The 14,224-nt window shown below is 45.1% G+C and overlaps 1 protein-coding gene across 1 annotated transcript; it reads right to left on the bottom strand.

Annotated features, from left to right (window-relative positions):
• Positions 1–334: 334 nt before the first annotated feature.
• Positions 335–13,533, bottom strand: rps18 (ribosomal protein S18). Its single transcript, XM_072258997.1, has 6 exons — positions 13,454–13,533; positions 10,657–10,755; positions 5,405–5,491; positions 4,072–4,173; positions 2,255–2,346; positions 335–459 (listed from the first exon to the last, which is right to left on the bottom strand). The coding sequence occupies exons 1-6, from the start codon at positions 13,454–13,456 to the stop codon at positions 384–386; spliced, it is 459 nt and encodes a 152-aa protein (XP_072115098.1). The 5' UTR covers positions 13,457–13,533; the 3' UTR covers positions 335–383.
• Between the last annotated feature and the right edge of the window lie 691 nt (positions 13,534–14,224).

Genomic DNA, 14,224 nt, shown 5'->3' with positions numbered 1-14,224 from the left:
CAGGCTGACCCCAAGCTGGCCTTTTATAATGTGGGGAGGGGCCTGTGCTCAAAATGTTCCAGGGAGCAATCAAAGGCTACATCTGACACTCGGCTACACACAAGCCTCCATTCTCCCCACCGAAGTAATCAGAAGGATGCAGTGAATTTAACCCCAGATATATAATCCCTAGAAAGGAAAGTAACATCCCTAGGGTAACAAAACAAATCACAAACCAACAAGGAAGCAATACAATCACTCAACAGTTTATACAAAGATCCCTATCACACAGCCGAAGGAGACATGGAGAAGAACCCAGCCACTTTTGTAGTGTAATATATAAATGAAACACAGGAACAGTTCAATGAGAAATTTATTAACGAATTTGAGATCATTTGTAATATTTACTTCTTCTTGGACACACCGACTGTGCGTCCTCTCCGGCCCGTGGTCTTGGTGTGCTGGCCACGCACACGGAGACTGTAGAGGAAAAAGGAGTCATGTCAGAGGGACGTTAAGGCAGAAACAGGCTCACTAACAGCACCCAGCAGGGCTTTGACCAGTATAAAATCCCCAACATAAATACAAGACATATTAACACTATCACACCTGCTAACTAGAACCTGCACTAGATCTGGCACAGCAGTTAATGCCTATCCCTCACAGTTCCATGAACACAGGATCGATCCCAACCAGAGGTGTTGTATGAAGTCTGATTCATGCAGAGGTGATTGTGGAAGTTTCCTCCCACACACCAAAGGCAGGGTAAATGACCCCTAATACCCTCTGACTGTAAATTACAGTGGAATAGTTAAAAGGAGATAAGGGACTCGATGGAAAGTGTGAAGACACAAGTTGTAATACGCAGGGAAGAAGAGGAATAGAGTTAATGGGATTGCTCCCCATGAGATGCTATTGTGCACAGGCCAAATAGATTCAAAAGACCAAATGCCCTACACATGCAACCGTGGAAGACTCAACAGCTGGCAAAGCATGTGTCTTGTTAGTCAGGGAACTAAGCTGAAAAGTTGGGAAGTTATAGGACTCTAGTTTGGACACATCTGGAGTATTGCTTTCAGTTCTGGTTGGCCCAAGAACGTCAATGCTTTGGAGGTGTAGGTGGTTTACCAGGATGCTGCCTGGATTAGAGGAGGATGGACAAACTTGGCTGGCTTTCTCTAAAGCAGCAGAGACTAAGGGGAGACACAGGTCAAACAGTAGAGGCCAGATTAAGGGTGGCCTACTGGTCCTCCAGGTTCAGGGGTTCAGCTCAGGGCTGACAACCCTGACTGGCAAAACAAAATTGTTACGGAAACAGTAATGAAGAATCCTTCTACATCCGAGTGTGACGGCATTCCCGAGTCTCCTCCCGGGACTCGTATAACCGACAGTAGTGAAAACCAAGAGGAAGTTACTGACATAACGAAGCAAACACCAGGAAATCTGCAGATGCTGGAAATTCAAGCAACACACACAAAATGCCGGTGGAACGCAGCAGGCCAGACAGCATCCATAGGAAGAGGCACAGTCGACGTTTCGGACCCAGACCCTTCGTCAGGACTAACTGCAAAGGGTTTCCGCTCGAAATGTTGACTGTGCTTCTTCCTATGGATGCTATCTGGCCTGCTGCATTCCACCAGCATTTTGTGTGTGTTGCCTGACATAACGAAGGAAGCTCTGTACGTCACCAGTCATCTAGACTTTCATTGCTGTCTGCCCTAAACGCCAGCAGAGTAAAGACCAGTAAGTAAATTCAAAAAGCTTAGATAGGCAGAACGAATGTGCAGGAAATAGCATATGGAGAACTGGGTTGACAAAACAGGATTAGTGTGGTTGAGCATTTGATTGTTAACTGCATCAGCACTACATTGTGCGCTGAAGGGCCTGTTTCATTGATGTACTGTTTTACGTTCAGATATTGTCTCTCTCTGTCTCAGACACCAATTTGCTTTTCTAATACTGGAGAAACAAGGTCAGCACACAATCAAGGATCTCTGATCAAGAGCTTTGCCCATGCAAGGCAAGGAAAAGAATGCGTGATCAACACACCCACACAAAGTCCGCAGGCAATGGCCAGGCACATATTCACATTTATGCATCCATCAGTCAATGCTGGACATCCTGCAGCAGGTTACCTGGCCAAGGATAGAACTACCCAGTTATCCAAGAGCTCGGAGTTACTGAGAATAACCCCTTTCCCACATTTTCAATGCCAGCCAGTGTCACTGAAGCAGACAGCCAACTCCTGAGGATGGTACCGAGCAACAGAACTCACCCCCAGAAGTGCCGCAGACCCCTGTGTGCACGGATCTTCTTCAACCGCTCCAGATCCTCACGCAGTTTGTTGTCCAGACCGTTGGCCAAGACCTGAAAGATTACAGAACCAAAAGTTAATGCATACAAATGTAAGTAATAGCATGTACAGATTGGTCGAGGCACCCCCAAGGGCGTGCGAGATCAGGGTAAGGAATTCACAGATCACACAGGAAAACCACTTTCTTTGCTGTAGACAGGATCTGACGCTGCACAGAAGGAAGTCCTTTGTGGATCCACTAGTGTTTGCCTTTCATGCAGACACCCACCTATCTGCATCACCAGACCCTGCTGGACACACACACACACACACACACACACACGTGCCAGATAAACGACCACTTCTCTGCTGGTGATGCTGGAACCACGGGTGCTTTAGGCCAGGACGGGACCCAGTTTCTGTCCTCGCAAGTCAGAAACACGGAACAGTACAGCACAGGAACAGACCTCTGGCCAATGATGTTGTGCCGAATTTTGTTGAAACTACAATTTTACCCAACTAACCCTTTCCACTCTATTTTCTGTGGCCAAAAGCCTCTTAAGTGCCTCTAGTGTATCCTGCCTCCTTCTCTGGAAGCACATTTCAGGTACCTATCACCTTACAAAAACCTGTACACCTTTGAACATGTCCCCTCACCTTATATGCGTACACTGTAGTATTAGATATTTCAACCTTGGGGATAAAAAAACTCTTACTAATGCCTCTCAATCTTATAAACCTCTATTGAGTCTTCCCAAAAATGGTATAGAGAAAAATGAAATCTTAGTTCCTTCCAAAACCTACTAATATGGGCAAATGGACAGAACTGATGAGAAGCCACTCAGATTAGTTAGGAAGGGGACCTTTTCCCACAGGCTGACAGACAGCAAACACAATTAATAAAACTGCTGTAAGAACTTGATGTCTGGCAGCATCTGTGGGGGAAAATTGTAAGGGTCTGACCCAAAACACTGGTCACTAATCAGAACACCTCCACAAATGTTGTCCGAGCTCCTCCAGTAGTTTACTCTTTGCTCCTTTCACACACAATTGAGTATTTAGCCAGAATCAGGAACAAGGACTTCGGCTATCATACCCACGTCAATCCAATCACCTGAATGCACCTATGCTCTCAACTTCTGAGAATCTCAAAAATAAACTTAAAGGGACAGTGTAAGGATATTACAAATTGTACGACTATTCATTTCCTTCCACAATAAAACAGTGACTGAATGATGCCCTGAATACCACTCCCCAACAGCACACTGGGTGAAGACAGAACACAGTCCTGTTTCCATCAGGGAGTTTGAATTTGAATTTTGCACCCATCTGTGGAAGTTTCTCAACACAAATACTGTATAATGACACTGGAGTGCTCCAATGACATGGGATATTTTGTCAACCAGACAGTGCCATTGCAAGTATTCACACGAAGAAGGAAGGAGGAAGGATCTAACATCAGGAATCTGTACTACCTGGGTCATGCCCTCTTCCCACTGCTACTGTCAGTCAGGGGTTACAGAAACTGGAAGTCTCACATAACCAGATTCAGGAACAGCTACTTTTCTACAACCACCATGATCTTGATCTTGAATGAACTTGCACAAGCAAAATGCAGGGCTACACGAGAGGGGTTAAATTAGAGTAGAGTAAATGGTCAGCATTACACTGTGGGCTAAAGGGCCTGTACTGTGCTCTACTGCTCTATGTTCTATCACACAGTATAACCTTGGAAGAAATACCGGTCTACACTCTGTAACATGTTATCGAGCAATGCAGCGAATTGAACACTCTCGTACCTGGCTGTATTTGCCGTCTTTGACATCCTTCTGTCTGTTCAGGAACCAGTCAGGGATCTTGTACTGTCGTGGATTCTGCATGATGGTTATAATGCGTTCAACCTGCAGGCAGACAGGACAAATCAGCAGGCACTCACCTTTACTTTCTAACTTAAGTACATCGCTATTTTGTCAAGGGCCACCAGAAGGCTCAGCTAGAGCAGTTATTGAAGTTACCATGGCTGCCAGTCAGGACATTATTTGCACCTGAATGTTAAAAGACTGGTTGGCCAGTGAAGACACACACATGCATACATGGCACAACATGAGCCAGCTTCAAAGACAAGCCACCCTGCCATCAAGGGTATCTTCAAAAAGGCAGTGCCCATCAGCACTGGATCCTTGACATCCTAGGCATGACCTCTTATCACTACCATCATGGAGAGGGTACAGGAGCCTGAAGACACATACTCAATGTCTTAGGAACAGCTCCTTCCTCTCTACAGTCAGATTTTTGAATGATCTGTAAACTGATACACAACCTCACTCTTCCACTTTTTTTAAAATTGTGGCTTTATAGTAATCTTTTATGTCTTGCACTGCTCTGCTGCCACAAAAATAGCATACATCAGTGATAATAAATGTGAGTTGGGTTCTGGTGAGGAGGCCAATAGTGCACTGCACTGAGTAAGCATGAAGATGCGACACCATGCATTGTCACGCACTATCAGAACAGTCAAGCGGATGTACAATGTAAGAGGAAGTCTTTAAGGTGTTATATCATGTGGGGAGAACTATGGAAGGAATCCCACTGTGTGGGACCCAAGGAACTGAGACTTCTGCAGAAACAGAAGGGCAGGCGTTTCAAAATAAACACTCTCAGAAAATTAGGCAGTAGATGTTTAGGGCGCTGACTAAACGGCGCTCAAGACAGTTCAGACAAAGATGCTGAAATCAGAAACACAGTGGATTGAGCAGCATAGCTGGAGGTAAGGAACTGTTTACACTTTTGGTCAAAAAGCTGAAAACAGACAGTTCGACCCGAAACATCGACAATGCTTTTCCTCCAATGCTGCTCGAGTGGTTGAGTTCCTCTACCACATTCTCTGTTACTCATAACACCTCAATGGATCCACGGGTACTGACGTACACAGGGTCGCCTCTGTAAACTGGAGTTAACATAGCAGGTCGGCGTGAGGCAGGGAAATAGAGCAACAGCAAATCCAGTTCTTCCTGATATTCTTATTTATAGTCCTTGATCCCACATTATAAAGTTTATACTGCATTCTATCCAATAACTACTAATCAGTACAATCAAAGCTGTTTGCCAGGTCCCCAGATGCCAGTGACTCACCTCTTCTTCGGAAAGCTCTCCGGCTCTCTTGCTCAAGTCAATATCTGCTTTCCTCAGCACCACATGAGCATAGCGTCTCCCAACACCCTGACAACACATTATTGCAGACAATTAGAGAGGCTCACAATAGATAGCAGCAGAATCAATATCCTGAAGACATTACATCAAGCCGTTGGAGCAAATGAAAGTAAATATGGCCAAGATTCAGGGAAGGTATGGGACTAATTGGATCTAGATCTTTACAAACACGCTCTTTAGAACATCCTTAACCTAAACTGCATCAACTTGACATATCACCCCCACATGTACCTTCAAAACACCAGCAGGTCAGTCAGCATCTGTGGGGGCAGTGAGATGGCCGACATATTAGGCCGAGACCCTGCACCTGGACTGTACAACAGACATCTCAGAGAAGGCTAGGGGAAAATGGGATGAGGCAGAATTGAAAACACGCGGCCAACACAATGTTCAGTCCTGACCTGGCAGAGCTGTATTTTTAGACAATAAGGCAACAGCACAATTAGGCCATTTGCTGCACCACCATGGCCGATTTATTATCCCTCTCATCCCCATTCTCCTGCCTTCTCCTCGAAGCACCAATATAATTTTACCCCATTTCACAGATTAACAAAAATAACTACCACCAAAAATGAAAACACTGTCAAATACACAAAACTCCAGCAAAGTGCCAATAAATGGGATGAGTTAACCAGTTTCAAGAGGGGAAACTATCGAACAGAGTGGATGATGGCACGGCCACAAGTGGCAGAGTGCTTAAATTCAGAAAACTAGTGACTGCAGATTTTAGAATCTGGAGCAAAAATCAAATCGCTGCAAGAACTCAGCAGGCCAGGCAGTATCTGTGGAGGGAAAGGGACTGACAAAGATTTGGGTCAGGCCTAATGCAGACAGTTAGAGGCTCACAATAGATAGCAGCAGAATCAATACCCTGAAGGCATTACATCAGGCCGCTGGAGCAAATTAAAGTACTGCCGAGATTCAGGGAAGGTATGGAACTGAAATGGCAGTAATTCTCCCTCCTGTCACAGAAGCTGCTCGACCCACTGACTTTCTCCTGCAGTTTGTTTTGTGGTCAGACGATAAGAGAACAATTAAAATCAGAGTGTGCCTGGCTAAACTGAGAGCCAAAAGAGAGTAATGGACTTATCAGCACAGGACAGACCACAGCCCGAATGAGCTAATGGATGCTTCAGATCTACAATTTTATGTCAAGAGTCAAATACAGTAAACTGTGACAGTGCACTATTCAGAAATCCCAATGGCCAGATCTCCCTTGAAATGAGCAGAGCACGGGAAATTGCTGCCTGGGAGGGTGGTAGGAGCTGGATCATTGGATGTAGTACAGAAGTCGGCAGATAAACTTTAGATGAAGGAATTGAGGGTTATGGGGAACTAGCAAGGCTGGCATAAATCAAGTGCTATCATATTGAATAGTGGGGCTCAAGTTGCTGAATGGCTTACTCTAGTTCCTTAAAATAACATACACGTGGAAACAATTGACATTTCCAGTAGTTTCTAAAGGGCAGGGAATGGGAGAAGAAAGTTGCTGGAGGCTTGTGGGTTGCAAACAGATGGGTAAGAATGCAATGCTGTGAGTGCACAGCCACCCAGCCACAGAACAGCAGCAACACTGGGAAGGCAAAGGTCTGTCTGACTACTTTACAGGACAAGGAAGGGAATTATCTTTGCAGAATGAAATTAGGGGTTCTAATGAAAATGGCACTGACCGTTTTTGAAGAGACAAGTATTTGGAGTGGGGGCAGGAGTTTAAAGACAGAAGTCAAGAGTTTGAGAGGGGCAATAATGAAGAGAAGGAACAGTCAGTTTAGACTGAATGGTTGACCAATGGCGTTCTAGAGGACAGCGGCATCCCTGTTATTCTCAATTCATACAAAAGATTTGCTAGAGATGAAGCGTAGCATACCATGTACAATCGTCACAAAGCTGTACGGCAGCTTGAGATGAGAGGGCAGTGTCATAGTCATACTTTATTGATCCTGGGGGTACAGACTCCAGTAGGAAAGAGGAATTCAAGGTAGAGGTTGGTGAAATCACCCACGGGTGGAAATAACAGGAAAGTAAGTTAATTTTCAAAATGGCGAAGTTGAGGCGCGCTGATGCAGAGGGACCTGGGTGTGCTGGTACACGGATCACTGCGGGTATGGGTACAGCAGATAACGCTGACCATCACTACCGAAGTTATACAGACCCCGGGGAAACCACACCAGGTATAGAGGATGTGCAGTAAAGCTTCACCCCATTGATTCCAGCGTCAGGGTCCAAGAGGGTAAACAAACGGCCTTTTACACTTAAAACAAAAACATTCCCCCGATTGGGGGGGGGCAGCCTGGAGCAAGGCTCAGTCTCCAGGTAAGGGATCTTTACCGAGTACGGCATAACTCACCACGATGTCAGCGAAGGCTCTGCCACAAAGTACAGTTCCAATAAGCCGCTTCAGAAACTGATGCTTTGCCAAGTCAGCTTTAAATGCAGATACCAGCCATGAGTGGGTTGAGTGTTATGGAAGAAAATTACAAAAGCTTGACTAGCTAGATATTGCTCAAGATCTGGGTCATGAGGGTGACAGGATAAGAGGCAGATGCTACTTTGCTTGTGCAAGCTATTGACAGCTAGACATAGACCATGCCAGTGACGAGGTATTGTTAACCTAGTGGTCACCAACCTTTTTAAGCCCAAGATCCCCTACCTCGGCCTTAGTGAAAGGCAAGATCGACCTGCTAAATTGTTTAGACACAAGCATGCGCACCAGGCAGAAGGGACCAGAAGTGGAACCCCGCAGTCCCGGAAGCAGTCTCTCTTTACAGGCAGCTTTCCGTAGCGGGAGTGTTGCTATGTTACCATTTCCTTAATTGGTATTACTTATCTTTATAACGCTCACATTACAACACCTTTAATTCTATGTTTCATTATCTAATTTTATTTCAACACGAAAAATAAATGAATAAAAATTGACTGTTGCACTCAGTGTGATGACTAGGGCTGAATACTTTCTGCTAGTTCCCTGAAATTTGGCTCATAACTACAGGCAGCCAGTTTGAGACAGTCTGTGAGGTGTCTGTCAGTAGGACAGCACCTGTACTTAGATTTAACAATTTTCATCTGTTGTAGCACAGCACCCTCGCAAACCTCCTGACAGACTGAATATTTGAATGGACGGTTTCCTTCGTTGGACTGAATGTTGAATCTGCCACGTTTTTCAGGTGTTTTGTATTGGTAAACTGTTACTGAGACACTAGTATAAGTTTCAGAGGTATGCAAGCTAATGACACCATTGTTTGGTGTTTCCCAGTTCTTTGACATTAAGGGGAATGTTGGAATTTAAACGGTGTTGTAAAGTGAGCATTATAAAGACAGGTTGATACCGATTAGGATAATGATGATGTAGCAGTGCTCCCGCGGTGGGGAGCTGGGGAGAGGTTGTTTCCAGGGGTTGCAGGGTTTTGCTTCTGGTATTTTCTGCCCGGTGCAAATTTTTCATTTTTTCCCCAGGATCTACTGGGAAAGTCTCAAAGATCGACCGGTCAATCACGATCGATTGGGTGGTGACCACTATGTTAACCCAAGATATCTAGCAAGTAGCAAATAGGGGAACAAACTGTAGGCATGTATCTACTATTGTGTGTATCACATAGGAACGTTAGTAAACCTGATACCCAGGAAGTGTTTAGCTGTTGGCTATTGACCAAAATTTACTCTCTCAATCTAAGCTGAAATCTGACAGTCAGTCGTAAGACATCTCCCTGTGATCGCGTAATAAAAGAGTTAACCACATACCGAGGACTGTGTTCTTACTTCTGTTCCCTAACTGAGAAAAGCCTCTCAGTGTTTGGTGACAAAATTTTTTGACAGCAAATCAGAGTAAATTCTTCTACAGGCGTGTAATCAGGAGTGGGAAAACTAACGTTCAGAAAGCTGAGTCAGATGCACTGCTAGAGCAACTTTCAACTTGCTTGACCAGAAAAAAAACAAAATTTACAGATCAACACTGACTGGTTCTGTTCTCAACACCCCCTTAAACCCACAAGCACCCAGTTGTCCGTGCTCCCTTTAAATTTAGCAAGATCACTATAAAAATTACCATGGAAGAAAAGAGTAAAGTAGGAAGTCTGTCAGACCAATACAAATAACAGTCAATAGTTCACCACTACCAAATTCTTCATGGTGCCAGAGAAGAGTTTTGCTGTAGTTCAGGACAGAAATCCACAAATTGAACATTAATGGAACAAGGGATATGGGGCAAGTACAGGACCACAGGAGATCGACCATGAATGGTTGAACAGGAACAAGAGCCCAAACGACTCACCCTGCTTCTATTTTTATTTTAAATAAAAACAAAATATCTTTATTTCATTGCTCTGCAGAGAACTTCAGCATGAGACAAGCTCCAACCAAGCTAGGGCACCAAATTCATTTCCTAAAGATGATACCATCCAAATTCTGGCTACAGGTACAACGAATCAAATGATGCAACTAAAGTTATTTTACATCAGGTTATCAATCATTCTCTATACTATGCCACTCGAGTGAACAACACTTAAACCATGGCACAATGAATACAAGATCACATGCCAAGACCACTACCAGCGCACACTTCTGTTTTGCCTCCAGAGGTTTAATTGGTTCCTGAAATTAACAGCCCAGAGAATACTGGATGATTAAAAAAAATAGGAATAGATCAACCAAGAACTCACACCAGATCATTTGAGCTGATTGAAATAAACTCAATGATTTGTTGAAGTTTCTGCAAAACAATTTCATACCTGTAAAATTAACTAGAAACTAAACTTTAGCTGAATTATTTTACTCGGACGGTAGATTTGGTCACAGAAGCCTACGAGCAACCAGACTGAACGAGTTGACGCTCACAGTGGTGATGGTACATTGAAAGGCAGACTGTAACAATTTAAACTCACTATAGTAGGTTCAAAGCACAAAGACAAATACAAAGGACCATCACAGAACCTTGACCTGAAATGCTGACCATCCCTTTGCCTGTTTGACCTACTGAGACCTACCAGGTGCAGACAAAGGTCAGTGGCTTTAAACACACTCAGAATGGATGCTCGTGCTAATGGCACTCAACACTGTTGATCATGTCAGCTCCAGTCACAAGGAATCAGAGGAGGCCGTATGACCATTTTAGGACTTCCTGAGTCTTTTTCCCTTTCAGATTTCTGGGCAATCTAAGATTTCAAACCAGGAATTCTCACCTTGATGGCGGTGATAGCGAACGCTATCTTTCTTCGCCCATCTATGTTGGTGTTGAGCACTCGAAGAATGTGCTGGAACTTTTCAGGAATAACCAAGGACTGGAAAAACAAAAGGAAGATTTATTAATAGAGGAATAGACAGAAGAAAGCAAAATTGAATTCTTGGACACTATACACTCCCTCAATATGTTATACCAAGTTTTAAAAATTAATAAACTTTTCTAAACACAGAAAACAAGCTTCTGCTTCAAGTCAACAGGTCAGACAGCAAAGGGATAGATGGTCAATGTTTTTCTCTATAGATGCTGCCTGGCCACTGAGTTCCTTCAGTAACTTGAGTTTTGCCACAGATCTCAGAATTTGCATAAAGACGGGGCCATATACAACTCAGCACAGGGGAGGTGAGAAAAAAAAATTCATCACCAGTGGGAAAACCAGGAGGACAGTCAGCCCACCAAGCTGTATCAGTGCTTCAATTCTCAACTATTATCACACTTTCCCATACATTGAACAATAAGCAGCTCAGTTAACTCACTACTTGGGCCCCAGAGACCCGGCTTCAGTCCTGACCTGTGGGATATGTGGAGCTCCCATGATCTCCTTGGGTGGACATTATTTTATTTTACCCATACAGTGCAGAGTAGGATCTTCCAGCCACGCCACCCCAGAAAATACAAAACCCTGATTGACCGTAACCTAATCACGGGTCAATTTGCAATGACAATTAACCTACCCAGTACGTCTTTGGACCACGGGAGGAAACCATGCATTCCCCGGGAAGATGCTGTATCCTTACCGATCAGCACTGGAATTGAACCTTGAACTCCGGAACACCCTCAGCTGTAATAGTGTCGTGCTAACCACTACGCTAGAGCTTGATCCAGGTGCTCCGCTTTACTCCCACATCCCATTAAATGGCCGCTTGTAAACAGTCTCAAAGGAGGTGCAAAATTGCAAGATAGAGAAGGGAATGGGACGGGCTGCAGTTCAAAAAGGGTTTGACTCCATACGTCAACATTTCCCTCTACATATGCTGCCTGATGCACTGGGATCTTCGAGATGCACGCTGCTACACATTCCAGTGTGGGTACTGTCTCCAATCAGACAAGGCCGCTCCACGGAAGCCAGGTTGCCACCCAAGGTCTTCAGAGCCACACAAAGCCCAGCTCACTGAAAGAAATTCCGCATGCCCAGGTTTAGAGGTGCACCCATCTCGAACATCACATCCTGATGTGGCAATTACTCTGCCCAAGAACACACGAAATCACCGAGCTGTGCACAGACCAGTCCATCACAAAAACAGCCTCCCTACCATGGACTCTGCCATTAGGTAGGAGGTACGGAAGACTTAGGTCCCTCAAACATCAGGCTCTTGACTTCCAATACCAACAACTTTCCTGGCAAATGTACAGTCCCTGAGAAAATGAAATCTAAGATCGCAGAGTTAGAGTGCTGTACCAGAGGGACATTAGGACCAGTTGTGTTTTCTGTTTCACAGAATCCTGGTCCGTTCCCGACAAAGCAATTCAGCTTGACGGTTTACACCCCAACACACAGGACAGCAGTCTTTCCAAGGCAGAATGCATTACAATCGGATCCTCCTGGTGCACAAATGTGGTGACCCTGGAACATCTTGCAATCATCTGCTACAAGACATTTCAGCAAACGTCTTGGTAGTGGTGTACATCCCACCTCAGGCCAATGTCAAACAGGATCTAGACGAACCGAGTGATGTTATCAACAGGCATGAAACAGTGCATCCTGATGCCTTCCCCATCATTTTGGGGGATTTTAACCAGGCCAGCTTGAAAAAAATCTGTGAACAATCCATACCAACAAATCACTTGTATGACGAGCCTCCTGGTTTATCCTCAGTTTTCAATTCAGGTACGCACAAGTTCTCGTAGACACACTGTCATCCAGGTTCTAACTGAAGTCAGTGACTCATTCAGGCTCAAAGATGAATCCCTGAATATAGCCCAGTCCACCAATTCAAAGCAGTAGACGACACCATCAAGACCACTCACCATGCCTCAAAAAGCTGGCAACCATCATATGACCCTGGTCTCATTGCTACCATGAGGAAGGCGGTACTGAAGCATAAAGGCACATGCTCAACAATTCAGAAATAGCTTCTTCCCCACTGGCATCGGTTTTCTGAATGGGCATCGAACACTACCTAATTTAACTATTTATATATTTATTTTTAGTACAGCTGCTTATAAAGTATTGCATGGCATTGTGGCAAAGTTAACAAATTCACGACATATGCCTGTGATACTAAAACTATTAACGGCATGCCAAGCTTTTTTCCCACTGTATCTCAGTGCATGATCAAGTGAACAGACTTCCCACCTCCTGCCCCTAATCACTGATTCTAGCCGCTACCCCCAACATGGTTGGCATTTACTTTACTAGAAATGAGCGGTGCCCCAACAACAACCCTCAGTCCCATCTCTCCTCTCCCCCCCCCCCGCCCAAACCAAGTGCCTCTCACTCCTCCGGGCAACACTAGCCTCCCTCCGGTCTCTCGCCATACTGGAGACTGCTACGGTCAAAACCGCTTTCCCGTCCCCAGAGCCTTACAATAGTTACCGACCATCGCTCTGCCACCACCCGCTGGGCCCGCGGCCTCAACATCCCACCACCCCCTTCTCCACCAGTATGGCGGATTCCCCCGGCCGGTAGTAAATTGGAAGCGGGCTGCCTCAAATGGAGCGAACTCCGGCGAATGGAGTCGGATTAGGGCGGATTGGAAGCGGATGGCAAAGGATTGACACGGCGGGTCGGGACTCACCATGGCGGCCACAGCGCTCGCTCGGTCTGAAAGAGGAAAAGGAAGTGGGTCCCACTGCCTTTATATATGACTGGGAATCGACTTCCGGTAAGTGCAGCGCTACGAGTCCGCCTGGAAACCCCATACTGGGAAATAGGTTCCGCATGAGAACTTCACGGAGAACCGGAGAGAATCAGGATGCAGGCGCCGAAATCTGGAGAAACCTATCTGGGTCTGTAGATGTTTCCAGAACTTTTAGCTGGATTAAACAGAACTTGACAAAAATAGAGTTTCTGTAAAGGGAAATCTTGCCTGAGAAACCTGTTAGAATTATTCGAGGAAGGTGCCTCACACGAGGCTGCTTCACAAGATAAAATCCTGTGGCGCTACAGGAAAGATACTGGCATGGCTGACAGGCAAGAGGCAGCAAAGGAGAATAAAATGGGCCTTTTCTGGTTTGGCTGCCGGTGACTTGTGCTGTTCCTCAGGGTTCAATACTGACACCGCTGCTTTTCACGTTGTTTGTCAATGATTTGGATAATGGAATTGATGGCTTTGTGGCAAAGATTGTGGATGATACGAAGGTGGGTGGAGGGGTAGGTAGTGCTGAGGAAGCAATGCGATTACAGCAGCACTTGACAAATTGGAATAATGGGCAAAAATGTGACAAATGGAATGCAGAATTGAAAAATGTATGATAATGCATTTTGGTAAAATGAACAATAGTGCGGACTAAATGGGGAGAAGGCTCAAACAACAGAGGTGCAGAGGGACTCGGGAGTCTTCGTGCAA

Source organism: Mobula birostris, chromosome 5 (assembly GCF_030028105.1).
Source record: "Mobula birostris isolate sMobBir1 chromosome 5, sMobBir1.hap1, whole genome shotgun sequence".
NCBI lineage: Eukaryota > Metazoa > Chordata > Chondrichthyes > Myliobatiformes > Myliobatidae > Mobula > Mobula birostris.
The sequence above is the reverse complement of the archived record's forward strand: the minus strand, read 5'-3'. Positions and strand labels throughout refer to the sequence as shown.

What these genes read in the sequence shown, in the direction of transcription:
- rps18 (XM_072258997.1), bottom strand. An exon ending in AAGACGGCAAATACAGCCAG is followed by an intron (nt 2,347 to 4,071) that starts GTACGAGAGTGT and finishes GTAATCTTTCAG; the next exon opens with GTCTTGGCCAACGGTCTGGA. An exon ending in GGTCTGCGGCACTTCTGGGG is followed by an intron (nt 460 to 2,254) that starts GTGAGTTCTGTT and finishes TTTCCTCTACAG; the next exon opens with TCTCCGTGTGCGTGGCCAGC.